The sequence below is a fragment of the Pezoporus wallicus genome, unplaced genomic scaffold, assembly GCF_028554395.1.
Source record: "Pezoporus wallicus isolate ANWC-B61680 ecotype Strahan unplaced genomic scaffold, APGP_CSIRO_Pwel_v1 contig_5552, whole genome shotgun sequence".
Taxonomy (NCBI): Eukaryota; Metazoa; Chordata; class Aves; order Psittaciformes; family Psittacidae; genus Pezoporus; species Pezoporus wallicus.
The window spans coordinates 2,046,732-2,074,151 of NW_026640754.1; the positions used below are offsets into that span (position 1 = coordinate 2,046,732).

Sequence of the window (27,420 nt, forward strand, 5' to 3'; positions counted from 1 at the left end):
TACCTTTGATGTCCCTCCAGTCACATTTTCCCAGCCCTTCTCCAAGGAAACCCTTAGATTTCAATAAACAGCTTTTGAGAGCTCAGTGTGGGTGTAAACACACTCCCAGCAACTGTCAAATTTGCCATGTTCATCTCTTAGCAATGAAGGGATACCTGCACACAGTCAATTGTACATGAAGACTCTGTCATGGACTATGGAGCCCTAAATACCAATGCATAGATACTTCACAGTATCACAGTATGCTAGAGATTGGAAGGGACCTCGAAAGATCATCTAGTCCAATCCCCCTGCCAGAGCAGGAACACCTAGATAATGTTACACAGGAATGTCTCCAGGGAAGGAGACTCCACAACCTCCCTGGGCAGCCTGTTCCAGTGTTCCGTCACCCTCACTGAGAAGAAGTTTCTTCTCAAGTTTAAGTGGAACCTCTTGTGTTCCAGTTTGTACCCATTACCCCTTGTCCTATCATTGTTTGCCACTGAGTAGAGCCTGGCTCCATCCTCGTGACACTCCCCCTTTATATATTTATAGACACTTATAAGGTCACCCCTCAGTCTCCTCTAAACTATAGAGACCCAGCTCCCTCAGTCTTTCCTCATAAGGGAGATGCTCCACTCCCTTAATCATCTTCGTTGCCCTGCGCTGGACTCTATCCAGCAGCTCCCTGTCCTTGAATTGAGGGGCCCAGAACTGGACACAATATTCCAGATGGGGTCTCACCAGGGCAGAGTAGAGGGGAAGGAGGACCTCTCTCGACCTACTAACCACTGCCCTTCTAATACAGCCCAGGATGCCATTGGCCTTCTTGGCCACAGGGGCACAGTGCTGGCTCATGGTCATCCTGTCGTCCACTAGGACCCCCAAGTCCCTCTCCCCGACACTGCTCTCTAACAGGTCGTTTCCCAACCTATACTGGAACCTGGGGTTGTTCCTGCCCAGATGCAGGACTCTACACTTTCCCTTGTTGTATTTCATCAAGTTACTCCCTGCCCAACTCTCCAGCCTGTCCAGGTCTCTCTGGATGGCAGCACAGCCTTCTGGCGTGTCAGCCACTCCTCCCAGCTTAGTGTCATCAGCAAACTTGCTGATAGTACACTCAATTCCCTCATCTAAATCGTTGATGAATATATTAAATAATACTGGTCCCAGTACTGACCCTTGAGGCACTCCACTAGTTACAGGCCTCCAACTAGACTCCGCCCCATAGACTACAACTCTGGCTTCTCTCCTTCAGCCAGTTCACAGTCCACCTCACTACCTGATCATCCAGACCACACTTCCTCAATTTAGCTGTGAAAGATACTTCAGCTGTGAAAGATATCTTTCTACTCGAAAAATACTTCCTCTGGTTTTTCATTTTTCCTGAGAAAGCACCTGGGGATCTCTTTGCTGTGGCAGGCTGGAATGAGTGCAATAGTTTGACTGTACTTTTGCTGTCTTAGGCCAGCACTGACGTGTGCCTCCTGTCCACTCATAGGGTCACCAAGTGCCATATAACTTACCACTCCCCTCTGCAGACCCAGCTACAGGCCCAAAGACAAACAGTTTCCACCTATGCAAGGCTAAGTATGGCAAAGAGCAGCTGCCACCGATGAGCTAATTCCAGCACTAAACCTCTACAGCTGGCCCTAGGGTCATGACTGTTTGGGAGGCAGCCCGGTGTGAGTGCGCTGGGTCTGACGGCCGGGGGGTGGGCTTGTGTCATTGCTCTCAGCTGCCCGGTCAGGAGCTGCAGCAGAGGTGCAGCAGAGGGAGGCCGCTGACGCGAGGAGCCCCGGAGTGACCGGTGAAACACGGCAGCAGGTGTCCCGGCCTGCGAGGAGCTGGACCCGTCTGCCGCGGCGTCGCGGCTCTTCCCTCCCTCAGCCAAGCCGCGCTGGGCGGCGAGCGCGCCCTGGGGCACTGCAGTCGCGACACGCCCTGCCCAGCCCCGCTCCCAGTCCCTCCGCCGGCCGGCTCCTCCCCGCGCCGCGGTCCGTCGGGGCGCCACGAGGCCGCTTCCCACAGCCGCTCCGGCCTCGGCTCAGCCCAGCGCTCCGGCCGGTCCCGCAATGCGGCTCTGGGTGCTCCTCAGCCTGCTGCTGCTGCAGGAAACGCTGCCGCACGGTGAGCCGCGACCCCCGCCGTCCCGCCGGGTTCCCCGGCTTCGCGAGTCGCCTCGGGCTTGCCTTGCAGCTGGGTCCCCTCCCTCGCCCTCAGCGCGGCCGCCCCTGCCCAGCTCGGTCCATGCCAGGTTCTGGGGCCGGGGCGGAGCCATCTCGGGGTCGGCGGGGCTGCCGTCCTGCTGGGCAGAGGCTGGGGGAAGGCGGCCGGCTCTCGGTCTGTGGCCAGCGAGCCGCCGAGGCTTTGCTCCCGGGACTGAAGACGAGGTTTCAGTCTGTGTTGGAGTTGTGGGGGAGGTGTTCGTCCCCACAACAGCCGCCCTTTCTATTCAGGGTCGACGTTTGAACCTGTGCTTAAATCTCTGTGCGGCTCTGGAGGAGGGTCAATGCTGGAGGGGGTGCTCAGGTTTAAAGAGTAAATGAAGTGGTTTTTTGCATGGTTGTTGGGTTGTAGAGAGAACCAGACTCCACTCCTGACTTAGCTTCAGGTTGTGATGAAGTCTTGGTGGGAAAGGAGGCAAGTTTCTGACTGGAAAAGGATAGTCATAACCGTTCCTTTTAAAGACTATAACTAGGCAAGAGAGAGGCTGTTTCCATCTTGTAGAATGCAAACTTACTAAAATGTGTTCAGAAGGAATAAAAATAAAAATCCCTTTGTTTTGTACCACAGCAGGCGTGTGTAGCTTGTGGAAGGGTTTGTAGAGAAATCGGAGGGAGGCTCCGAGGTGCACGGTGGGAGGCAGAGAGGTAGATACCACCAGCAGCCCAAGAGGTTATCAGGGAAGAAAGTTCTTGTAAGAATGTAAGACCTTCACCCTGAGAGCTCTCAAGCACTGAAAGAAGTTACTGGAGGAGGCTGTAGGGTCTCCAGCCTTTGGGATAGTTGGACAAGGCTCTGAGCAACTGAACAGGGCAGGAAGGGACTTTGAGAAGTCCTTACTATCCCCATCCTTCTTATGACTTAAGTGCAAAGGAGTTGAACTCCAGACCAGTGTGGTGCAGGAGGTGATTTCTGCTGGAAGACCCACTCTGTGGGTGTACATTACCTCACAGAATCATAGAATCATAGAAGAGTTAGGGTTGGAAAGGACCTGAAGATCATCTAGTTCCAACCCCCCTGCCATGGGCAGGGACACCTTACACTAAATCATGTCACCCAAGGCTTCATCCAACCTGGCCTTGAACACCGCCAGGGATGGAGCATTCACAGCTTCCCTGGGCAACCCATTCCAGTGCCTCACCACCCTTACAGTAAAGAACTTCTTCCTTATATCCAATCTAAACTTCCCCTGTGTAAGTTTTAACCCATTACCCCTTGTTCTATCATTATGGTCCCTAATGAATAGTCCATCCCCAGCATCCCTATAGGCCCCCTTCAGATACTGGAAGGCTGCTCTGGGATCTCCATGCAGCCTTCTCTTCTCCAGGCTGAACAGCCCCAACTTTCTCAGACTGTCTTCATATGGGAGGTGCTCCAGTCCCCTGATCATCCTCGTGGCCTTCCTCTGCACTTGTTCCAACAGTTCCATGTCCTTTTTATGTTGAGGACACCGGAACTGCACACAATACTCCAAGTGAGGTCTCACGAGAGCAGAGTAGAGGGGTAGGATCACCTCCTTCGACTTGCTGGTCATGCTCCTTTTGATGCCGCCTGGGATACGGTTGGCTTTCTGGGCTGTGAGCGCACACTGCTGGCTCATGTTCATTTTCTCATTGACCAACACCTCCAGGTCCTCCGGACATCAAGAAAAGTGTTTCCTATTTGAGAGTCAATAAAAGCACAGGATGAGAAATGTCTTGAAACTTGAGCAAAAGATTTCCCAGGCCTGTGTTCTTAGTTTGTCTAGTTTATGTTGAGGTTTGACTGAGTGGTTCCCACTATATCATCCATGAGCTTAGCTATGGGAGAAGGTAACCTGGTGTGTTCAATGCTAGTTCCTTGTTTAAAGCTAGAGGTGTAAGTCGTCATATAGACGTTGTGATTTCAAAATAGCCATTCTAATTTAGCTTGTGTTATTAATGAACAGTGAAATATGTCCCTCCAGTTTGTGTCACCATCTATTGTCTTTATGAGTGTTTGGATTATTAGCTTTTCATTTGAAGTACTGTAGAGATGTGGCCAACCTGCTTTGTTACGTTAGTTGTGATTACAAAGGCTCTTGCCTCTCATCTTAATCCTGGTGGTTAAGAATTATTCTTTATGTTAACTTCTCATTTGATTTATTCTTTTTTTCAAGGAAGAATTAACCAGTATTAATGAGTTGAGAAGTTTCCGATGCTGCCAAGATGTAGCATGGGGCTGCATGGAATGGTAGGTCTGGCAGACAGTGAGCCCAATTCCTTTGTCCCTGTGGGAGACCTTGCTCATTCTGTTCTTCAGCAGTACTCTAGGTGGACACCTGAATAAGATCAGGGACCTTCTTGAGTTATAACATGTGCAGCTATGAGGCTGATGGAACATGCATGTGGGCATAGGTGATGTCTGTCTGAAATCTAAACTGGATGCTTTCTAGGACTCTGTGACAAACACTTATTTGGGGATTGTTGTGTGTGTAATTTCTGTGAGAACAAGGGGCAGCAAACAGTAAAGGATAGGATGAGAGGAATACTGTGAATGAGGAGCAGAAGTGCTGCACTGTGTTATTTCTTTGGTGTATTGATGCATAGTCTCCTGCTTTGGAGACTGTTAGTAGGGGCCATGAATGTACTGCTGTGGAGGAAATCAGTATGGTGCATCTTAGAACTGACATTGGGAGCTGATCAGAGGTTGAAAGAAGTTTTCTCAATATTTTTCTACTAAGTCTTAATTTTTTATTTTTATTAATTTTATTAATAAGTGCCATTGCTAGATGAAAACACTGAGGGCTCTGCACATAAATCTAGTGAGACAATACCAGTAGCCCAACATGTACTTGCATAAACGAGCTTGTTGAGTTTGTTCCCTTCCCTGGGCAAGTCTTACAGTTTGGGTAAAGAAATGGAATTCTATGTTTCTAGAGGGATTTGATTGTGTGTCCTCTTTATTTTAGGTGATAGACTATGTTCCAGTTATTTTATTTGCTGGGCATAGAGATACTTAATTGAGTGATGAGAGAAGGCAGAATTGTGAGGCACAGAAGTGACAGTTTCAGTAGATACCTGGACAGGCTGATGGGGAGTGTTGGGGGAGGAGCACAGTCACTACTTGCTTGGCAATTCACCTCTCGGATGTGGCAACTGAGGCACGGACTCCAGTTGTGGTGCAACTGAAATAGTTTATTATGTGAACTTACAGGCTTTTTATAGACCCCTGCCTAGCGGTTAGTAATTGTTAGTATGGGTTAGTTTCTTTTTGGTACTTTTTGCAACATCATATGCTTTTCCCAGCCAATGACATTACTGATCACGCGCCTTTTCAATTAATCACATTATTGTCCACGTGCCTTTGCTTGAACAACTTATTTGTTCTTAGATGTATAAGCAGGTTTTTCTGTTACCACTTTCTGCTACATTATTACTTTCCATTTTCCTTGAACACGTATTTTTTTCTCCCCTCAGCCCACACTGGAGACTTTCCAGTAGCTCCTTGAAAAGTCCCGGGTACAACGTCTCATCTTTGTCTTTCAGTAACTTTCTTTGTTTCAATATCTACACTTCTTGGAAGTTATCTCGATGCTTTAACTTTGATTCCTCTTGACTCCCGTGGTTTGCAGCTGATGAGGGTCAGGATGTTCGTGCTCTCGTCCAGGTCTGCTGGCGCAGCTTCCTGTTCAATATTCCCCACACTTGGGCAGGTACAGCAAAGAGGCAGAAGCAGGTTTTCTCTGTAGGAACGTAAAAGCTTCTCTGATGGTGTTTTCTGAAATGCCCCTGCTGTCACCTGCAGGGAAGTCCAAGGTCAGACAGACAAGAGTCTCACTGTGTGGCTGGGAGTTGGTGTAGAAGGAAAGTGTTCAGACTTGCTGGGAGCTACAGGAGTGTGGAACAGAGGGAGCTTGTGCAGAAAGGAGAACCTTCGTTTAGAGAAAATCAAAACCAGGCTTCTGGCAGTTAAAATTGAAAAGCTTTCATAGGGGAGCCCTTAGCAGTTTCTTAAAGGCAGAGTGTCAGGTGTGGAAGAGCACACAGTTTGGGATGATGCATTTGCTTGGGGTGAGGTTTTATGATCCATGTGCCTTCAAACAAGTGTCAGGTTTGAGGCTGGTGGAATGTAGTAGAGGTGATCAAGAGTAGTTTAAACAAATAGTCCAATTTCAGTAGAGTTTGGGGTAAAAATAAAAGGGTGGCTGGACCAAGGCTTATGCGCTTCTAACAGACAGATTTGGAAAGTGCAACAAGGAATAGGAACAGCGAGTTTGAAATGGGGATGCTTAGCTGTTTATCAGGTCTGTCAGTGGGACCTTCTAATACTAGGGCACAAATTACACAGGAAGGATGGAATAGCTCAACCCAAAGGAGAAGTGGCAGTATGTGTTGAAGAAAGCTTTAGTGTTAAATCTGATTCCTGGTGGGTTTGGTCAGCAAAAGTCATCTGGACTGAAATACCAGCTCAGTGGAGAACAACTAATGTGTTAACTGACCGCCCAGTGTGATGGAGGGAATGACCGCTCTGTTAAGGAAAATCAGAGGGGCAGGAAGGACTGAATAGGAAAGAAAAAGGAAGAATTACCCTCACATAGGTTGGATGACACATGTCGGGTTTGATGCCAAGTGCAATTGTTTAGATGCCACAAATGATGATTTCAGAGAACCCCTGAGGAAAGCAGCAGTTCTGGACTTGATCTAGAGCAGTGCTCAGGTAATTGGTTTCGGATGTTGCTTTAGGTCAGCCAGACAGCAGATTTAATATTCTTGCAGGAATAATAAAAGCCAAAGAAACAACTGATGCATTTAATTTTGGAAGGGGGAGTTACATAAGATGAGGAGGCTCATTAACTCACATATGGATTAAATATAAAAAACAGAATAAGGCAGATGAAAAGAGTTTGAGAAACAGCTTGCACAAGGGATAAAACCAACCATAAATCCTTTTCTTCCTGTGATGTGCTGGGGTGGAGCAGGGGGAGATGGCCCCAGAATTTGTAAGGCTGGTAGGAACAGGGATAAGAAAGAACACCTACAGAAAGTGAAACTTAAAAACTCAATTGTGTGCACCTATGGAGATGCTTAGCAAGGTTTTAATGGAAAATGGTGACATGGATAAGCATATTGGAAACCTTGAGTGCAGTATTCTACTGAGCACTGTAATAGCAGGCTCCAAGGCAGAATGTTTGCCTATAGGGAGAATCATTAGAGGACATTTCTCATTAATATGCCAAACTAACTGGCTTTAGAGAAAATCAACAACATGAACAGCGTTTAAGTGCAGTGAGTTGATGATACACACCTGAGACTTAAATTTGAATCTGATATCGCAGAAGTCTTAACTTGGATGCATTGCCCATCACGTAACTGTTCCTTTCCAGGGAAAAAATATGCCAGTATTGTAAGATTTTTGAGGGAGGTATGGGCACAAAGTCAGATCTCTGTAAATTGAACTCATGAATAAATAAATGAAATACAGAAGTCAGTATGGCTTTATATGGTTGCCCACCTCTCCCCCTTCAGAAATGTGTTTTGTTTTATAGTTATACAGTGTGGCCATGGATGAGCTGGTTGAAATATTTGGATTCCTGAAGGCTTTTCATAAGCCTGTTGTTAAAGGCTTCATGGGAACTAAGGTGCTGCAAGACCTCTAGCAGCGTAATAACTAATAGAAAACAAAGAGTAGGAGTTAATCTTCAGGTTTTGCAATGTGAGCATAGAATTGTTTTTATCCAGCTGAATTTCACAGGGATCTTGTAAGGCACATGCTTTTCAGCATATTGATAAATCTGCTAAAAGGAAACTTTCAGCAAAGAGTTGCGGAAGGATTACTCCATTTTGAAAGACTGGGTGGTGAAAATTGTGTTGGTAGATGCAGAGTAACACAGATGACTCGAACTTCATACACACATTGATGTGTTTCTACTTAGGAATTCTAACCAATGATTCATACTTAGGAAAGTGATCTTGGAGTTATGCTGGATTATTCTAGAGAAAGTCAGCTCCTAGTACTACTTTCTTGAAAAGTAATGAGCTCTTTAGACATGAAAGAAGACACTGCTAATATGTACAACAGTGATGTGACTGTATCTTGAGCCTGGTGTGCAGTCTGCTTTTGTCTTCATTACCCAAGCTTGTTGTAATTGAACTGTTGTAACATGTATTCTTTACAGGGAAAAAATAAATAGAGTAGGACTTGTCAATCCGGGAAGGATATGTTTGAAAGACACTTAAATTTTGCTAAAGTACAAGTGCTGCAGAGAAAGCTGTTGAAGAAACCATGGATATTTATTCAGTTAATACAAAACCTAGGAGGCATCTAATATTTATGTATAATTTATGTAGCTTTGAAAACTGACCAGTCTAATCAATGAACGAAAAATCCACCAAGGACAACAAAACAGCAACTGCGATTCAGATTCCTTGAGCTAAAGGTTCTTGGGAAAGAGGAGACTAGTCTGAAAGGAGCAGAGATGGGTGCCCTGTTCCCTGGTTGACATCTAATGCTGGGTGGTGTCAGTGCAAAGATGTTGGCTAGGCAAACATTTGGCCTGACCCACTGTTGCCTTTCTAATGTAATGCAGGTATAAATGCTCCTGCACCGTTTGCCCCTGTAATACACACACTGTGTCACTTGCTAGGGTAATGTGCTCTGAGTGACTAGAAAAACCCTACTTCATGCTCTGCTGTGGGAGGCAGCAGCCATTCTCTGAAATTTTCCTTTCCATCATTCCCCCAAGTCCAAAAAAGTTCAGAATGCATTGGGCAAACCAAGGTGATTACAGCGTTGCTGTCTTCCAGTTTATTTTCCAGTTGGTGTGAGACCTGAAGGCAACTGCTTCTACACAGGCAGCCGTCATGGAGTCACAGAATGGCTGAGATTGGAAGAGACCTCTTGGAATCACCCAGTCCAACCCACTGCTCGAGCAGGGTGCCTAGGGTGCTGTCCAGCTGGGTTTTGAGCATCTCCATTGATGGGTACTCCACTACCTCTCTGGCAACCTTGATCACCCTCACAGTAAAATGTGAAATGTTTTCTTATGCTCAGATTGAATTTCCTGTTTTTAAAATTTGTGCTCATAAGGCTCTGTGCCATTTAAGGGATGTGGTGTACCTTAGCCTGGACTTACAGAAGTGGAAGGCTGAAGCAGTGCAAGATATCCAGGCAGGGTATGGGAAGTGTCATGGGAGCCATCAGTGGCAGGAGTCTGAAAGTGCTGCTGTTCATGCTGCAGCCAGTACCGGTTTTAATTCTGTTAACTCAATATACAGCAGGGCTATTTTTAATTGCAGAGGGAGCTTTTGGATTGATTTGTACAATAAATTACCCGAGCATTTTCATGTGGAAAGGCAGTGTTCAATGTGTGAATTAGCTGTCAGGCAGTTATTGGAGTTTTTGGTGTCTGGGGCAGAAGTTTTACACTCATCTTGCAGATCTGTGCTTCCTGCCATCTGTCAAAGTAGGAGTTTTCTTTTACCTTTCTTGAATTAGTGACACCTCACTTTTCCCTTGCTTTGTTTTTAAAGGCAGCAGGACGTCCCTGTTGTATCTAGCAGGTAGATCCACTGTTTGCCTCTAAATAAGGTCCTGTTTTCATCTGGACTGTGAAAATAAATGGCTGCTGCAGCAGAGAGGTGATGAATTAAATACTACCTCCAAGTAACTTAAGTGCAATTTGTGTTTTCACAGTACTTAACTGAAAAGAAGAAAGCTACATTGCTGTCAGTATATTATAAATCATCATAAAGCTTCACACTTGAAAGTTTCTCTTCATGTGTCTGTCTTGGTAGCATGGTGTGTGAAAAGGCCATGCAGAATTGATGTGTGTGTGGCATCCTTATGAAGGTGGAGAACTTGAGTAGTGTTGTGCACTAAATGGCAATGACATGAGGTAGAAAAGACAAAAGTAACTGGAGATAGAAATGCTGTATTTCTTTCCCATTTCTAAAGTTTTCATACCTCACATATTTGTCTGTTCATGTCAACTATTAAGTATAGATTTTTCCACATGTTGAAAGCTGGTTTTTTGTTGTGTTTTTTTTTTTTCCCCTCAGGAAAATGGGTCATGCCAGAGACTTCAGAAACTTATGGAAATTAGCTCTTACTTGTTTTATGAATCCTTTATAGGAAGAACAAAACTTTAGTTATTTTATTCTCTGTGGTGAGGAAGATTTCTTTTTGCAAAATGACTGTGTAACCTTTTCTGAATCAATAACATTGCTACCTTTTCTTTACTAGTTATGGGACAGCCTGCGAAGAGTAAGCATCCCAAAGAACCTGGGGAAAACAAAATTAAGCCTATTAACAAAAGAGTAAAACCCAAGGCTTCTAAAATGAAGGAGAGAGAATCTGTTGACTCCTCTTTGAAGTCCCAGTCCATACTGACACAGGTGATGGATAAAGGTCACTACCAAAAACTAGCTCCCACTTTAAGCCTGGCTGCAGGACAAAGCATAGAACTGCGATGCAAGGGGAGTAATGTTACTTGGAACTATCCTTCATACTTAGACACCTTTAAAGACTCCAGACTCAGGTAAGCTGTTTTTCATGGTTTTGAGGGGTTTTTGTTTTGTGTTTTGCCACCACATTCAAGACTATTGGGGTTTTCGTTTTGTTTGCTTGTTTACATTTTTACAATCAAAGTATTTCATCTCGTGATTTCTAATGCCAGCAGAAAAGGATGAGCATCTTTCAGACATCGCGAGTTACTGCTGTGTGGTCTGCACTGTGGAATAGTCTTGTATGTGTGAACTAGGTTTCCCTCAAATAGATCTGAAATAGAAGATGCAGTCCAGCAGGACACCAGTGTGCTCCAGCCATGGACAGGGAGCCATATTAGAGCTAGTCCAAAGTAAAACTCTCAGTGGGTGTGATGTCAGGTATCACTACCAACTCTGTAGCTCTACAGAGGCCTGCTACTGGTGGCCTGTACTGGTTGCCAGTGTGGCTACCACCTGAGACACTAAGATTAATTTCCTGAAGAGGCTCAAACGAGATACTCTTGTAGCATCTGAATCTCTCAATTAGCAAAAACATACACCAACCACCATGCTATGGAGCAAGTAAGAGCAGTCTTTACTTTTTCAGTCAGTTATCTTTGTATGACAAAAAAAAAAAAAAGGGATTGTGAAGTCTGTGGTGTGGCAGAGTATAATGCTGAAGATAGTCACCTTGGGGTTGGGAATGGTTTTTCTTCCATGTAGTGACATCTTAAAGGAAATTGCATAAATAGTTGTTAGAGACCCCTTATCATCTTTGTGGCCTTCCTCTGGACTAGCTCCAACAGCTCCACGTCCTTGTGTTGAGGACACCAGAACTGGGCGCAGTGCTCCAAGTGGGCTCTAACAGAGCAAGAGCAGAGGGGCAGGATCACTTCCTTAAAGATGAAAGACAAGTAGTGAGGAGACTGTGGAGCACTGTGAATGATGCCCTAAGAATGAACTGTAAGGAACTTTTCTTTCATTATTAGGTGAGAAAAGCACAGAGGTATGGGGAAATCGACTCCTGTTGTCCTTTTGTTCCTAAATTAAGTGTGTATGCTGTTTGTAAACAACTGGCTGAGGTTATCTGAATCTCTGTAATCCATTTCCCTTATTTACAGTATGATGCTACAGTCACACCCAGTTAATTAATTTTTCAGATATATTCCTCCACTTAGCACTTCTCTTTCAAAGAGTGTTGAAGATTGGCAGTTATACACTGTTTTCTCGTATATCCTGACATTCATAAGCCAGTTCTTCTCGAGTATTTATGTGCTTGTCCCGGGATGGCTGAGGAGTTCAAGAGCTACCCTGGCTGAATAAACCTCTGTAGCTAGTGCAGTGCTTCTGTCGTAGTAAGTTACAGCAGCAAGCCTGTTTCTGCTGAGGGCTTATCGCAGCAGCAGCTCTCAGATGATCTTGTGTCCCGTTTTAAACAACTATTGCTTTTTCTTCTGCATTGTTTTATCTGGATGTATTCCAGTAGGTGGCGTTTATCAGCTGCAGGACAGACCTGGCCTTCAGCAAGCCAAAGCTGAGCCTGCAAAATAACATCAACAGGAGCCATATGTGTGCTGGTTCTTGTTTTCAAGCGTGTCTTATGTTTTGTGCATTTGCAAATAGGTTGGTGGAATGATTTGGTCCTGTATATATAGCGGGTCATGCTGTCTGAGTATTAGCATCTGGCACTTAACAAAAGTAAGGCAAGTATTCACATTTTTGAAGAGGACTGTGAATGCTACTTCATTATTTGACTGTCTGTTCCTCTCTTGCAAAATGAAGTACTATTCTAGTGATGCACATGGGACAGAATACCAGTATTTACGGTAGTTTTGGGTTGGGGGAAGGTATGGATTTCCTAAGCATGTAGTTTGGCATTTTGTAGTTGAAGTAGTTTGGGGTTCTGTTGCTTCAGCAATTTACCTTTTCTGTTCTCAGTCATGTTCACAGTATTTGTAATTTTTTAACCATATTACAGAAATTAATAATGTCAGACAAAAAAGCTATAAAAAATTTGTCTGGGTGGATATAACTTGTCAGAGTATTCTCTTTTAGAAGTATGCTAGGCTTATATCTAAGGGTCTGTATTGAAATATGATGATCTTTTTTTAGAAAAAATATTTTGAAATAAGTTGTTGAGGCAGTAAGTGTAGACTGTAAGTCTACATCTAAAGACTGTACTCTAGTGTATATCTACATCTAAGTGTAGCTATAAGCAGAAGGTCCTGTAATCAACTTGAGAAATTGAAAGCATAGATGAGTAGTACACTTCAAAGTCACAGAATAGTGATAATTTATGGTGACAATTGACTGAAGGATCACGTGCAGTTACATTTTTCATCACATTTTTAGCGTGACTTTGGTAATCATCTCAAGATCTTTTCTAGTGTTAATAGATGCACGTGGAGCAGTCTGCTCTATAGAATGTGAAATCTGTATTCTGTGGGTTTAGAAAGCTTTGATTTGAATGTAAGTAGAAATGGCATAAAGAGGGCGTGTTATTTAGTTAGCTCTGTTGGTAAGTGTATTGGCAGCAGCAAAGGTTAACTCAGAGGAGCCTAATGTTCCTCACAGCATACAAGACCATGCACAAATAACCAACTGCAACAGGCAAAACTTGAAATTACATTCATTATTTAAAAACAAAAACTGAATATAGGGCAAAGGGGGGGAATCAGAAAAAAATACTATCAAATGACCTACAGGAAAAAGTGGTTTAATTGTCTAGGTAGATTTATGTCCTGTATCTTTTAACATTTTTTGAGTGCATAAAGACCAAGTCTGATGTAATCCCTTTGTTGCCAGTTAGGTGTGGGGTAAAACCCAAGCTAATTAACTGGGCTGAGCTCTTTTTACTTTGTGTTTTCATGCTGGTCTTGCTGGAGTTGGGGCATTGGTGCAAACAAGAGTTGGTGGCTGCACCAGGGGAGAAGTGATTGAGCTCTGAGGCAGTAATAGAAAGTCGAAGAGCCTGTTGCTGGGCTCAGAGGGTAAGTGTGGAGGAGGGACAGTAGTGATGAGGCCCATGCAATTGCTGTGAACTAAGGACTATGATTCTTTTGTTCATTTGTAAGTGTACAGTAACAGATGCTCAGGTATCCAGTTCATGGTTTTCCTTTAAGTAATGGGAGGGATGCACAAATTCAACTTGTCTGGTGGGAATTTTAACAATAAGCAAGGTGTTTTGTATCTCCTGGAAGTGCTAACGTCCTCTAGCTGCTACTAGAGAGCAGGATTTAAGGACCCTGACATCTAACAGAATTGCAATTAAAGGAGGCAGAAAAGACCTTTAAGGTTCAGGGCAGTGAGGGCATTTGTAGCTTGGTTGCAGAGTTTGTTAACTCTTCTTCCAGGCCAGGAGCTGACACTGAAGAGGCTCACTGTGTTCTGTTTTCCTGTCTGTAGCTGTGGGAGAAGAGGGTGTTTTGTTTTGTAAATAGTTAAATTTAGCATCTATATAATGTATTTCCTATGGATAATTGCAGAAAGTAGGGATAAAAGCCAGATGTTTTGTTTCTGTGCCATGCTTATCATATTTTTAACTCATCCATATGGTAAGGAGAATACAGCAGCCTGGAGGACCATATGACTTTTCAAAGAAGGAAGGGATTATTATTAGAAAAGCCATTCCTGTAGTATTAGTGGCTGTGTTTTCTTTGAGTTTGTCTTTTTGGGTGTACTTTACAACCTGTTAAATAAGATATTTTTGCTTGCTGTACCAGAGAGTCTCAGGTTTTAATAGGTCTGTAGCTGTTAACATGTTAAAATTACCATATGAGTGGAGGGGAAAGATGCTGAGTGAAAGGAGGAAGGAGGTACTTTGGCTGTTTCTTTTTGAGCCGGAGGAGAAATCCTCTCCACTATCCTAATTGGAGTAAATAACAGTACACACTGAAATTATTTACTTTGCTTTAGTGACTGCAGCATGCAGTGCAACTCTGGGGAGGAAGCTAGAATCATGCAAAGTTGACTCTTGAGTTAAGGACGCACAGCAGCTTTCTCCAGGTCTAGCTTATTATCTGTAATGCTGTCTTGCCTTTTGCAGTGTAAATGCACCCTGCAGAGAACTTCTAGTCTGAAAATTTTGTGTACTGGCTGAACTGGCCGAAAATCTGGGGCCTGTTAATGATCAAAGGTAGGTCATGCACCTCCATAACAGAAGGGCTGGAATGCTGTTTTATAAGACTGTGCATAACAAATTAATGACAGTAGGCTGGCCTAGAAACTGGATCTGCAATGTATGAGAAGGATCAGAAACTGACAGGGATGAAAGAAAAATAAGGACAAGCACATTTTCCTTTTCTCATGTGTTATAGCAAAAAGCTGCTCTAGATGATGGCAGTCTTAACTTCATACAGTCTCTGCTCTGCCTGACCTGGAGTTTGAGTTTCCTGATGAAGACCAGCTGTTTTTATCACGGGACTTTACCTGATAAGTAAACTCATGTGAAATGGAACTGCTTCAGTGGAAGAAGCTGGGGCAAGAGCTGGATATGCATCGTATGTGTGTGCAGGGGATGTATGGACAGGAGCATTCTCGCAAGTATTGAGGAACCTGTATGTTGTGGAGGGCAAAATTAGACTGCTTTCAGTGAATGCGGGCTCCTCCTGGCTTTGTGGGACATCAGTTATGTTCATGTGTAAGTGAATTCCATTTTGTTCCATGTGTTCTGAAGTCTGAAAGCTAGGATTGGTTTTTCTTGCGTGAAGCAGCAAGACGCTATGTCCTCTACTAGTGAGCTGTGTTGGAGATAAGCTCTGTTTTGTTGGTATGAATGTAGCTGCTTGAGAGGAGTTTGCTAGGTGCTCTGCAAGTATGCAAGTAATGCTGTGTACACTGATTTCTGTCTTTTTTTTTATTTTATTTTTAAGCTTCTAAACTTCGCATAATTTTTCTGGCAAAGATCTTTCAAACTTCAGATACCTAAAGCTTAATAAGGTGAATATATGGAATAGGATTTTGGGGTAGTTTTCTAGTTCATTTAAATAGTCTTGAAATGTTTGTATATACGACGTTTCTACTTAGTGATATGTAGAGCACAGCAGATTTTTGGCTTTTGAGTCAGATTTCCCAGCACCTAAAACAGTACTGAAATGAAAATTATCCTGGAAATATTGGTCAGCTGCAGGATTTACTGTTTAGAATTTGCTCCTTATGGCCTGTTTTGTCTGCTTAATGTGGTCATGTCACAAGTTTCATCACTTCAGCTCTCTGTTCCCAGGTTTTGTTAGTGCATGCTTGTGGATGACTACCTCGCTAGACTATTTCCATTGATTACTGGATAGCAAAGTTCTCAGTTAAGTAGAACACACTGTACAGTAATTAATTAACTCTGACCTTATTTTTTTCTGTTGAGATTTCAAGCTATAGTTCAGTGTCTGCATTAATGGTTGGAGGGAAAAATGTTCTGGCATAATGATATCTCTGTAGTGTTAACATTTACTACTGAATACCTGCAAAATATTTTATGCTAATATAGTCATGTAGCCTATGAAATGTGAACTGTGAAACTAAATAATAATACACAGTAGGACATGTTTTGGATTTCTCTTCCTGTTGGTTGTGATACACAACATGATCTGTTGCATGAATAGGAATCTCTCAAAGCCTATCCAAAACCTGAAGATCATTTATAATGCAAGGTAGTGTATATATTAAAAATAAAAATGCTGCTTCTCCATGATTACATAGAATCATAGAATAGTTAGGATTGGAAAGGATGTTAAGATCATCTAATTCCAAAACCCCTGCCATGGGCAGGGACACCTCATGCTTCTGAAAAGTGGAATTGAACCATGTCATGTAGGACACACACATTAGCAGGTAAGAAACATAATTTAGCTTGTTTCCTGAGGCAGGCCTCAAAACTGCCCCATGGTGGCTGAGTGTACTAATGCTGTCTGAGGGCTTTAATGGAAGAGAGAATTCTCAATTAGCCGTGTTTGTATTGTGTATTTGGTATGCGTTTAATTTCTAAGCTACTGGCCTTGGCTGGAGGCCAAATGTTGGGTTGCACAAACCATTGTTTATGATCGCTGGTAGTAGTGCAAACTGCTAGCAGAACACCCAGGGAGTCAGAAGTCTGGGAAGCTCATGTAGCTAGAAGTAGTGGCCTCTCTGTTTAAGCAGTTATTCTGCCTGAAATGCAGATGTAAACATAACATAGCATTTAGAGCATACAGTATTCAGGCATGTCTATGGTACCACTCTTATGTGGTGACAAGGTGGTGTAGAGGATAAGAATTTCTTCAAAGCATGCTAATCCTCAAACCAAACGATTCAGTCAGGCACATGCCTTACAGAGTAACTGCCACAATAAGAAGAAATGGGAGAACAACAAATATTCAGAGAATAACAGATATTCAGAGAATCCATAGCTGAATGAGAGTATGGAAGCTCTTCAGACTTCATGCAGAGCCTGTTTGAAACACCAAAAAGAAGTTCACTATTGGATGCTTAAAACTGGAAAGATATCTCCTGACTTGGTTAGAACAGAAATGACCTTGTAACTCGGTGTCTTGCAAAAGAAAGTAGAGAAACCTTCATGCTCTTGATGTGCTACCATGTAAAGCCAGTTGGTTGAAAATAACTCTTTTTAAGGGTCAGAGCAGCAGTGAAGTGCATCAGTACTGACAGTGGCTGTCCTCACAGGGTTCCCCAAGAAGTGGTACTGTTGCTCTGTTGCTTTTGCAGTCCATCAAAGGCAGCACATCAGACTGCCAACTGTAACACCATCTGTCTGCAAGAAAGAGTCAGGGAAAGCAAACCTCAAAATAGAAAAGAACAAATGAGACTGTAGCTGAAGAATTTCATCTATAGGACCTTTGACCCTTAGAAACATTGCCAGTACCTACATTATATATATCTACATATTTAGAAATAGTTGCACGTTTGTGAATGTCAGTCCACTGAGAGATGTATCTGGGAAGTTCAGGAGGAGAAAAAAGCAAATCAAGTCTGAAATAGTCACGCAGGCTGTATTTTGTGTAGTTACATGATGACACTGCCAATACGCCTCCAGCAGTTCTCGGGGTCATGCTCTGTAGTAGCTGAGGGGTGATGAGGAAACTTGAGTGAGATGATGCCAGTGAGGTGGCTTAGGGCAGAGGAGTAGGCGATGTGAAATGAATGACTTGCAGAACAAATCCAAGCTGGGCTAAAAGCTCTTTAATGATGGTGTTTGCAAGTGGAAACTTGGAAAAGTATATTAAAGATGGGAAGGCGTCCGCAGTGAAAGCAGGCATAAATCATCAAACAGACTCTTTAATTAAAGTACCTGCTATTTAATGGTCCTGAATTATCTTTGTTACATACTATTGAAGCAGTGGTACAGTTAATGGTATCAAAAAAGGACTGGAATGCTGGCAGGTTAACTTGCAGCATGAAAATACAGGCTTATATATGGACAAATGGAGCTAAAACATAGATGAACAAGTTGTCACAGCAGTTGCAGCCCAGTTTCAAAACAGGGACTGCAAGAAATTCAAGAATGAGCTAAGACAAGTGCTAGCAAGTGCTTGTGTGTAGTTGAAATCAAGAGAACTACTCATGTAAGCAGGTATTTGCTGAAGCAAAAGGGGAAGTTTCAGCATAGCTCTGGAAGCAAAAGGTGGGTCAATTGCAGAGTAGGAATAAAAAAATAAAGTAGAAATGTACACAGACATATATCTGTGCTTTACTGTGCCTTTTGTTTTTCTTCAGTATAAAGCAGCTTGACAGGTATGGTCAGCTGATCCTCGCAAACTCCACTGCAGCAGATACAGGTGAATACAGCTGCTGGCTTCAGCTGTGCAATGGTAACAAATGCAGGAAGGATGAGACTAAAACAGGCTCAACGTACATCTTTTTCACAGGTAATTAACTCACTGGGGGTTTATTAATGGAAATATATTTGCTAATAAGACAGGAATAAAGTTACATCAGTGATTTCACTGTCAAGATTTTTCTTCCACAGTTTTAGTGGCTGTTAAGACGGTGCTGGTGAGCAGAAGATTACTTGCTTAGTGTGATTAATGAGTCCATTTTCCCTATGGATTATGCTAAATGTGTACCCAAAATAATGTATAATGCAATGGAAAGCAAATACTTCTGAAAATACTAACATGTTCTGAGCATCCTCTAAAAAATGAATTAAAAAATGCTTTATTTTTGAAAATGTGTCTGGATAAAGAAAATAAATCCGTGCAGATGATTAATCTTGTCACAGCGTTCAGATGACCCCATGGACTCTTCTTCCTCCTCTCCCCACCCCTTCCAGTTACCTGTAGTGACTTAAGTCTTGACCTTATTGATCCTTGTAAGGCCATTGTTTCTCACAAGAGTCTGTGTAGCATGTTGAGAGGCAAAACACTCTTAAGTACATGTGTTGCCCAGCAGAGCTTGAGATTGACTAGCCCTGACACTGCACAGATAGGGTCATAGTGTGTAACTGTGCAGAGTTTACTGCTACGTGGTACATCAGAGCTGTAATCAAGTGGTTCACTTATTCTTCTCATGGAGAGCATTCTCAATGGTAAAACAACGTCTGGTGCCTGATCAGAGTGAAACCATTTTTGGCTAGCAAATATTTTAGTACAAAATCCTAAACTAGGGTTGCTTGTGATATGTTTTGGAGTTAAATTAGACCATGAGACTGTGCAGAAGCCATTGATCAGAAGTGCTTAATGTTCTGATGATACATTCCTTTAGAAAGGCTGGAGCGAACTTTCCACTGAAGTTATTATATAAACACTTGTGCTGGAAAGAGGAATTTCAGTTTCGTATTTCTAAGAAGCATGCCAAATATGGAACTACTCTTTAACTTTCATTCTTAAAGTGCTAAGTATTTTACCTACTTAGAGAAGCAAATCAAACAGTTGCCTAAAATTATGTGTATGAAAAGGCTGTAGCTCCAAATAATATCTGTTTCTAATACTTATCTTACCAGTGGTGGTGGGGGTTTTATGTGTGCTATCCTTTAAAAGTGGTTGAGTGAACAGAATTGGATCCAGATGAGTATTTGGAAACTTGTCAAAAAGGAATTCCGAAGATTTTCACAAGATTAATAAAATTTGATTACAGTGAGGAATACTTTTCTTTTTGTTTTAATGTGTTTAATGCAAGCTATGTAAATATATACTCGCAGGTTAGAAAAGTTGCTATTTTTTTTTCTTCTGTGGATGCACATTTAAAGCAAAAAGCTTTGGGTAATTTTTAATACTGCTTATAGCTATTTTCTCTTGTCATATGTGCTTTTGTTTCTGTTAAGCCAAGACGTAAATATTCCAACTGTATCAACTCTTCTGCACAGATAAAGAGGAACTTTTTGTACCTACTCCCAGTTATTTTGAGATTGTATACCTGAACCCAGATAAACCTGCAGTCATCCCATGTCGTGTTACTACTCCTTCAGCAAAAGTAACTCTGCACAGGGAATTTCCAGCAGAAGAAATTGAAACAGATGGAACTGATATTGTTTATGATGTGAAGAAGGGTTTTGTCTACCAGCACCCTACTTCTGATCATAAGGGTATTGTCTACTGCAAAGCAGAGTCACAGGGAGCACCTCAGATTTCCATCAAGTATCACCTACTGTATGTGGAAGGTAAGTTGCAGTTCTCTGTATGCTTACACTGACATTCTGCTGGCGTTGTTTAGAAAACAGTACTTAAAAAAAAAGTAAAATATATAATCACAGAATTTTAAAATGTTGATTAGAAGCATATGTGATAAAACTGTAGGTTTAAATTCCAGCAGTTTCCCACTGTAGAGGGGAGAGTTGCAGGTGCACATCACTTACTTGTTGCAATAAGGAAGCAGAGGCAAAAATTGACTCTTAAGCTTTATCAGTGTATTTAACTTCAGAAACTAATTTTCTTCTTCCAAACACTGTCTTTCTCTTAGTTCCCAAGGGCCCGCCCTCAACCACAATTTCAGCATCATCCAGCAGAGCAGATGTCAGTGACAGCATTCACGTAATCTGCACAGTCCTTGGTGAGCCGGATGTAGATGTGAACTTCAGGTGGCAGTACCCAGGGCAAGAGGTAAGAGATGCATGCCCTGGCTGAAATGGTGTGTGCTTTGTAAAGGTAATGTCTTCAGTGCCAGTCAGTGTCTAGAGTTGGAGTAAAAATTCCTTCAGATTGTGGTGTCTGACTCTCCCTAGCCCGGGCATGCTAGCAGGAGGAGGCAGCACGTTCCTTTTGAATTTTCCTTGTCATTCCCTGAGAGCCTTGAAGTAGCACAGGAACAAAGCTGGAGATCTCTGCCCATGTTAGTAAAAATCAAGCTCAGCAGAGCTTGCTCTTCCCTCGGGTTTCCATTCCAAAGACACTTGGCCTCTGGCAGCACTTACAAAGAAAATCCTCAGACGGGGTCAGAGCCAGCCAGCGTCAGGAAGCTATTCTAGACCAAGCCATAAATCCTCACTGATGCCTCTGCATTTGATATACCTTCCATCTTTGTGGCTCAGGCACATGAATCATCACAGCACAGAATCTTTTAAGTTTAATTGCTACGCACATCCAGAAGCACAGAAATCTGCTTCTGCCCTGCCTCATCTTGAAAGAACCTGTTGGAAACATCCAGTGAATCTTAGAACTTTGGTCCTTTTTCTTGCACAAAAGGTGTATCTGATTGGCATCTTTAGGTGTATCTGACTGGCTTCATTGGTGATCCCCTCTCTTCTCCCTTTGCCCACCCTGAGCAGTTACAGTAGAGACTTGTTTATTAACCAGCCTCATTCTGCTGCTGTTTATCCTGAGCAAGCCAGGAGCAAAGGAAGGACTGCTGGAAGATGGAACCCTTCATCAGAGGAAAGGAATCCTCTATGACCTGAGAGTTTGCATTGTATTTCACTTGCTAGCCCTCCTGGTGCTGGGTTGTCAAGGGACCATGTAGAGCTTTCTGAGGAGGTATTTGTATCAACACTGAGGCAGCAAAGAATTAAGTAATTTAACAGCAGAGGTAATTGTTTAAGTGGGAGGTTGGAATTTAGTGCTTACTAGGCTTGAGAAAATTCAAATCTAAAGCTCAGAGGTTTGCTGTAGCTGTTAAGATAGACACTCTAGCACTGATTGAATATGAACAGCTACATACATGCAGGTGATCTCCCATGAGTGTAGTGCATGCTGCAATACAGGGCACATGGTGGCTGGGAGAGAGACTCTGGCCTGTGACCTGACTCTGCTCTAGGAAGGACTGATCATTAGACTGAACAGTCTCAGCTCCAGCTGTGCGTGGGGATAGGGAGGGAAAAGTTGTGTTTGGTTTCTGACCCAGCAAAATGATTAAGTAGATGTCAGAGTAGAAGCACTGCATGCATGTTGGAGACAACATTTATTAAGGAACTGTTCTCATACTGCAAAGGTAGGGGTGAAGGGAGAAGAGAGAGAACAATCAGTCATTCTGGTCAGATACACCTTCTTTTGTGCGAGAAAAGAGACTGGCAGAATTCTAAGGTTTGTTGGATGTTTCCTTTCACTGCAGCTGCTTTCAATGCAGGGAGCTTAGTGACAGCTTTTGTTCCCCAGCACCTGGCGTGTCAACTACCACTTGATCCCTGAGCAGAAGCATCACTTCAATCTCTGCTTGCTGCTAGGTACATTGCATTGGAGAGACCCCCGTCTCTGTAGTCGCTAACCTCTCCCTCGTACATTTTTTTTATCCCTTGCCACTCCCTGACAACTGCATTTGGTCATTCCCCTGCTGTGAATGCTTACTGATGCATACCAATCTACTTCATTAATATGATTCTCTGAAACTAGCTTCAAAGCAGAAGGCAATTAGTTTGAGGAAAAACTGGGCTAGCAGGAGCCCAACCTGGCAAATAGCTTCTGCCATACATGGCCTTTGCCTTCACTTTCACTAGGGTCAGGGAAGTTCTCTTTGCTTTTTCTAAGAACTAACTTAGTCTTGCATTATGTGTGTGGTAGCACTTGATTTTCAGGCTGGCAACAGGTTTGTGCTCTGCTAGGTAGAGTTCTGCAGAGTGGCTTGAGTCCTTCTAAAGGGTTAAGAATTTCTGGGTGAGATGACCATTGTAAGCAAAAGAAGTTCTTGCTAGCTGTAAATGTGTGTCACTTCTTTAGGCATCCCCTGAGCTTCACAAAGACTGGCGGCTTCTCCTGGACTGGTCATTTTGCAAGTGTGAGACGGTAGCTCTGGCACTAGATAAGTGTCTGGTTTACCCTCTTGCTACTATTAGCTTAAGCCTCATAGGATTCATGTTGGTAAACAGCTAAACCATCTATTTTATGAAGCAAGAGGAGATGGTTTCCCAGCAGAAGCCTCTCTTACCAGTTTTATCCAGGTTATTGATGGAAGCTGCTGACTAGCATAATGGCTTTTGGAAGGGAAGAGACTGCCTTATTCTATCTTTGGGCCAGTTTATTTCATGCAGGCCTTTGCAAATTTGTGTGGTGCCAGGGAGTGTGACCTGATAAACAGTCCATCAGAGAATTCACTTTTAGAAAAGCGGGGGGGTTAGCACCAATTATATATGATACCATTGCAATGTAAGAACATCATTCTAAGCATCCTTATTCATATTTTTGGCTTTGAAGTTGCACATTCTTGAAAGCATAATGTGAGGATTGATTTAGGATTTGTGAATTGTTAGTTTGCTTGTATGTTATACAGTGTTTCTGAAACTAGAGGTGGGGGAATTAGTTTGCAACACGTGATTTAAAGCTATTATCTGTGCTAAAGAGAAATAGGTAAAGCTTGGGGAACCCACTGATGCTGCTGCTGTCTTCCTTTTTGAGGCATGCTGAAATTCAGTCTGAAAATAAGCTCACGTCTTCCCTGATGTCTCATGCAGGATACCTTGCCTATTTGTTCAAGTACCCAAAGGCAACCTTAGTAAGTGGCCTACACCTGCAATCAAGTTCATGTATATACTCCAGGCAGAACTTTGGCAGGCCATTGCTTATCTAAAGATACACAGTATCCGCACTTGAGTGGAAGAGCTGCTGTATTTAGTCTTACTTGGTGTAACTTGGTGGTAGGTAAATATTTAGTGCAGGAATGTTGCTGCAACTGCCAGCCACCTTAAGTTTCCTCACTTAAGGCTGTCTATTGACTATAGGCTTCCTGCTATCTGATCTCTCAGGGTTTGATAAGGTGATGTCACTAAATGCACTTTGCAGAATCATGTATTTTCTTATGTGGTTGGTTGTTTTTATTTGTTTCTTTTAAACAGTCTGAGAGGCCTGTGATTATCCAAAACTTCTGGAGATTGATAAACAGAGGAATTGGACATACCACAAGAATCTCAAAGAGTATTCTTCTTGTTGAGGGTTTTGAAGCCAGAGATGCTGGAAACTACATTTGTATAGCTCAGAACCTACAAGGAGAAACAACAGTAGCTACTAAAGTTGAACTGAATTGATCGGAGAGGCTTCTGGACATGGAACGAACTGTACGTTATTTGATACTATAGCCATTTATTTTCTTTAGTAACATTTAAGTGACATTTTTCTCTATCGCTGTCTTTTTTCATGCACTATCAATGCATTCCATATTCAGTAGCCTGACTGGCCAAGAGAGAGTTCCCTATGCCCAGCAGTAGTGAGTTAATAATACTACTGTGAAGCATTAAGGTTTAAGCCTGAACATGCATAGGGTTTACTTTATTTAGGAATAGGTGCTCTTGGGCTTTTCTTTGCATATGATCTTTTTCTTCAAACTCTTTTCTAAGGTTAACCTGCTGAATGGTTTGTGCCTTTTTTGTGTATGTGAGAACTGAGAGGGTATGAAATATCCTCAGAAATTCACCAAGCAGGTCTAGCTCTCCTGGTGCAGTGCAATTTTAGAGTTGAGAGTACTGTACATGTTTGAAACAGTATCAAAACCAAACAAAAAACACCTCTTTTTATGGAATTAGCCAATAGCTAATGTTTATTTTGCAAGAGTAATTAAATTTCTGAATATTATGAAAATGTAAATGTATGTGTGTGTGTGTTTGCATTTCATGTTTGTACAAAGACAAACACATAGAATTCTCATTCCTGGGGAAGATTAATCCTAAATACATATTAAGGTGCTGGAGGGCACCTCCACAGACTTGTAAACTGTTGGCTACTATGTTGGATTTTTCTTCTGTTGTTGCATTCTTGCAGTCTCATACCATGTAGCTTACTGAGAGTTCACTTATGCTTACTAAATCATATAGCAGAGTGTTTGCTAAAGGTAAAACTTGCATTTGTTTATATAGTATCATATACAAAAAAAAAACCCAACCAACAACTATAACATTAGAATAATGTTTGATTATACAGCAGAATCTTTTCTCAGGTTAATAACAAGTGCAACTTGATTGTATTACTTTACTTAGAAAACTGATGTGTCCTAGAAGAAAACTGATGTTTCTTAGGAAAAAAAAGATCTCATTTACACAGAATTGTATATGGATAAATAAGCAACTGCTATCTTCATCCTGGGTTTAGTTATCGGTGCAAGGGAAGAGACTTTGCAGAGAAGAGGTAAGAACCTGGTAAAATGTTGTTGGATATTTTGGCAATGTTTTTTCTTCTTGGCCTCAAGCACAGAAACCATGTAAGCTACACCTTCCAATACAATCAAATCAGTAATTGATTTCCTTCAAAATAGCTAACAAGTGGGAGATGTGTCACCTGCTCAGGCTGGTTCAATAGCACAGTGGATCACAAGGTAGCATCATTTCCTTGGTGACAGTTCAGCAGGAGTGGAAAAGCCGATGCAGATCCGTTGTTGCATCATTGCTTGAGTAGTGACCCTTGGGTGAAATGGTTGCATGTACCAATCACAAGCAGTTCTCAAGACTCATTATGGCTACAGAAGCAGTGCCTTTAAGGAAGAATTTTTGGTGTTTGGTTCCCCCCCCTGCAGACATCAAAATGATTTCTGTAATTGTCAACAATGAAAATTAGCTTACTTTGTATTTTACATAGTTCTCATTTTACTAAAAGCCTTCTGGGCAGGCCTGATTCTTTTTCACATTGATGCAATTACACATTTCCACGTAAGTGAACAGTGACATGAGGGAAGAGAATGAAGCCTGGGAACTGAAGGAAGTGACTTGTCAAAGTCACATGCCTAAGCCCACCACTATTATTTCGATGTCTGTACGTTGGTCACTGCTCTGCTATGGTAAGGTGGCAGCAACGGACAACAGGTATTTGTTTCTTAAGGCTTCAATGATTATTCCAGCTTTCTGATTACCCCTCAACTCCAGCTCAGCCCTTAATGATGTCCTGGCTGTCAGGCAACTACAGTTTTAAAGAAAGATGAGTGGTTACTCACTGTCTAGAAGGAATTTCCTGGACACGTCTTTGGTGTTTGTAATGGGAAGCTTCAAGTCTTCAGTTAGCATAAGGAAATGATTCACCTCAAATTTTACTGCAAAACTCATATAAAGACCTTTACAGAAAAGTACTGAAGAGAGGTGAACTATATTATGAATAGTTTGAATGGCTAGAAACTATTTGGTACAGATATAAATGTGACTTACTTCCTTTGAAATGTAGTATTACAGTGGGAACTACTAGTTAAGGCTTAGTACCTGAAGATAATCACTTACTTGCATAACTAGCACTAGACCTTTGGCATATATTTATGGCAGCTGGTTTCTAGCTTTTCCTTGAAGGAAACTTTATGCGAAAGAAATTAACAAAAAACCATGTACAAGTTACTGGATCAAACAAAGCCTTTGTTAACACACAGTATTTAAGTTAAAGCTTGACGTATTAATACTTAGGGAAAAATACTGAAACTGTGCTTACAGGTGAACATAACTATTTAATTCTTCTGAACCAACAGAAGAACCACTAAGCGTCTATTTCTGTAGTCTGATTCCTGTAGAAAAGGATTCTTCATTTCTTTGTTAGACCATTAAAGATTCTACTTGCAAGAAGTTTAGAAGTGAAGAAGCTCCTGTATTGCAGAGGAAAACTATCAACAAATTACCAGTCTTGGTGTTATTTACTATGACACACTTTTCTGTACTAGGAGGTAAGATAAGCTTTCCTCTGCTGTTACATGAAGGGGCACACTGTATTTGATCTTCAAACATTAATATGCAATCTCCTTGCATGTTTCCTTTGAGGCAGTAACATTGCAACCAAGAAAATAAAGTTCTTACGTCTGGCTAGACAGCTGTTCTTGTGACATGACCTGTAGACTGCTAAACTCTATTTGACTTCTCTCACATAACCTCAATAAGGTGAGCATTTTAGTAACATGAGTCCTCTAGGATGCCTTTACAGGCAGATGCACATTAAGCCAACTGTACTCAAGTGTTTTACTATTGCTTCATTCTGTAATATTACCTGCATTGTCTGTCCTTTTTTAAAAACCCAGCTGAAAGTGAGTTGCTAATAATCACAAGCAAGCTCTGTGTAACCTCTGCCTACATAAAGAGTTGCAAGGGTAGAGTTAAATTTTTCTGTGAATGTTTTTAGCTGAACATTAGTAATTTGTTCAGTGAAGCGTCACTATTGGTGTTCTGCTATGATGAGCAGGTACTAAGAGTTTGTAGTACTTGAAGGAACGTTCTTCCTCCTTACTTAAAGATCCTGTGATTAACAGAAGCAGGAGAAAAACCCTTCAATTGGTACAAAAAAATTTATTTAAGCATTCAGCTCAAATACATGTAATCAAATCTTTGACCACAGAAAATAAGAATGTTCCAAGATACACTTTAAGCCCAGCTGTAGCCTGCAGAGGATCTTTATAGTTCAATTTGAAACCCCTAGAAAACATTGTAAGTACTGACACCACTAAAAAGTGGTATTGTACAGTGCCTTAAAGAAGA

The 27,420-nt window shown here is 42.2% G+C and overlaps 1 protein-coding gene and 1 long non-coding RNA gene across 3 annotated transcripts; one reads left to right on the forward strand and one right to left on the reverse strand.

Annotated features, from left to right (window-relative positions):
- Positions 1–1,960: 1,960 nt before the first annotated feature.
- Positions 1,961–24,574, forward strand: PDGFRL (platelet derived growth factor receptor like). Its single transcript, XM_057420342.1, has 6 exons — positions 1,961–2,109; positions 10,408–10,702; positions 18,351–18,502; positions 19,939–20,232; positions 20,532–20,671; positions 23,830–24,574. Exons 1-6 carry the CDS (start codon positions 2,055–2,057, stop codon positions 24,016–24,018), a joined length of 1,125 nt encoding a protein of 374 aa, XP_057276325.1. The 5' UTR covers positions 1,961–2,054; the 3' UTR covers positions 24,019–24,574.
- LOC130605132 (uncharacterized) lies at positions 20,464–25,672 on the reverse strand. Of its 2 annotated transcripts, XR_008973621.1 has the most exons (4): positions 25,262–25,672; positions 23,892–23,973; positions 22,926–23,091; positions 20,464–20,742 (listed from the first exon to the last, which is right to left on the reverse strand). It is a non-coding gene; the product is annotated as an uncharacterized LOC130605132 (long non-coding RNA). The 2 variants fall into 2 exon arrangements; XR_008973620.1 differs by lacking the exon at positions 22,926–23,091.
- Positions 25,673–27,420: the final 1,748 nt, after the last annotated feature.

Bases quoted from the DNA above. Each gene is read 5' to 3' on its own strand.
- PDGFRL (XM_057420342.1), top strand. From the start codon at position 2,055: ATGCGGCTCTGGGTGCTCCTCAGCCTGCTGCTGCTGCAGGAAACGCTG. The intron at 20,233-20,531 runs GTAAGTTGCAGT...TCTTTCTCTTAG, and splicing joins TCACCTACTGTATGTGGAAG to TTCCCAAGGGCCCGCCCTCA. The intron at 20,672-23,829 runs GTAAGAGATGCA...TCTTTTAAACAG, and splicing joins GGCAGTACCCAGGGCAAGAG to TCTGAGAGGCCTGTGATTAT.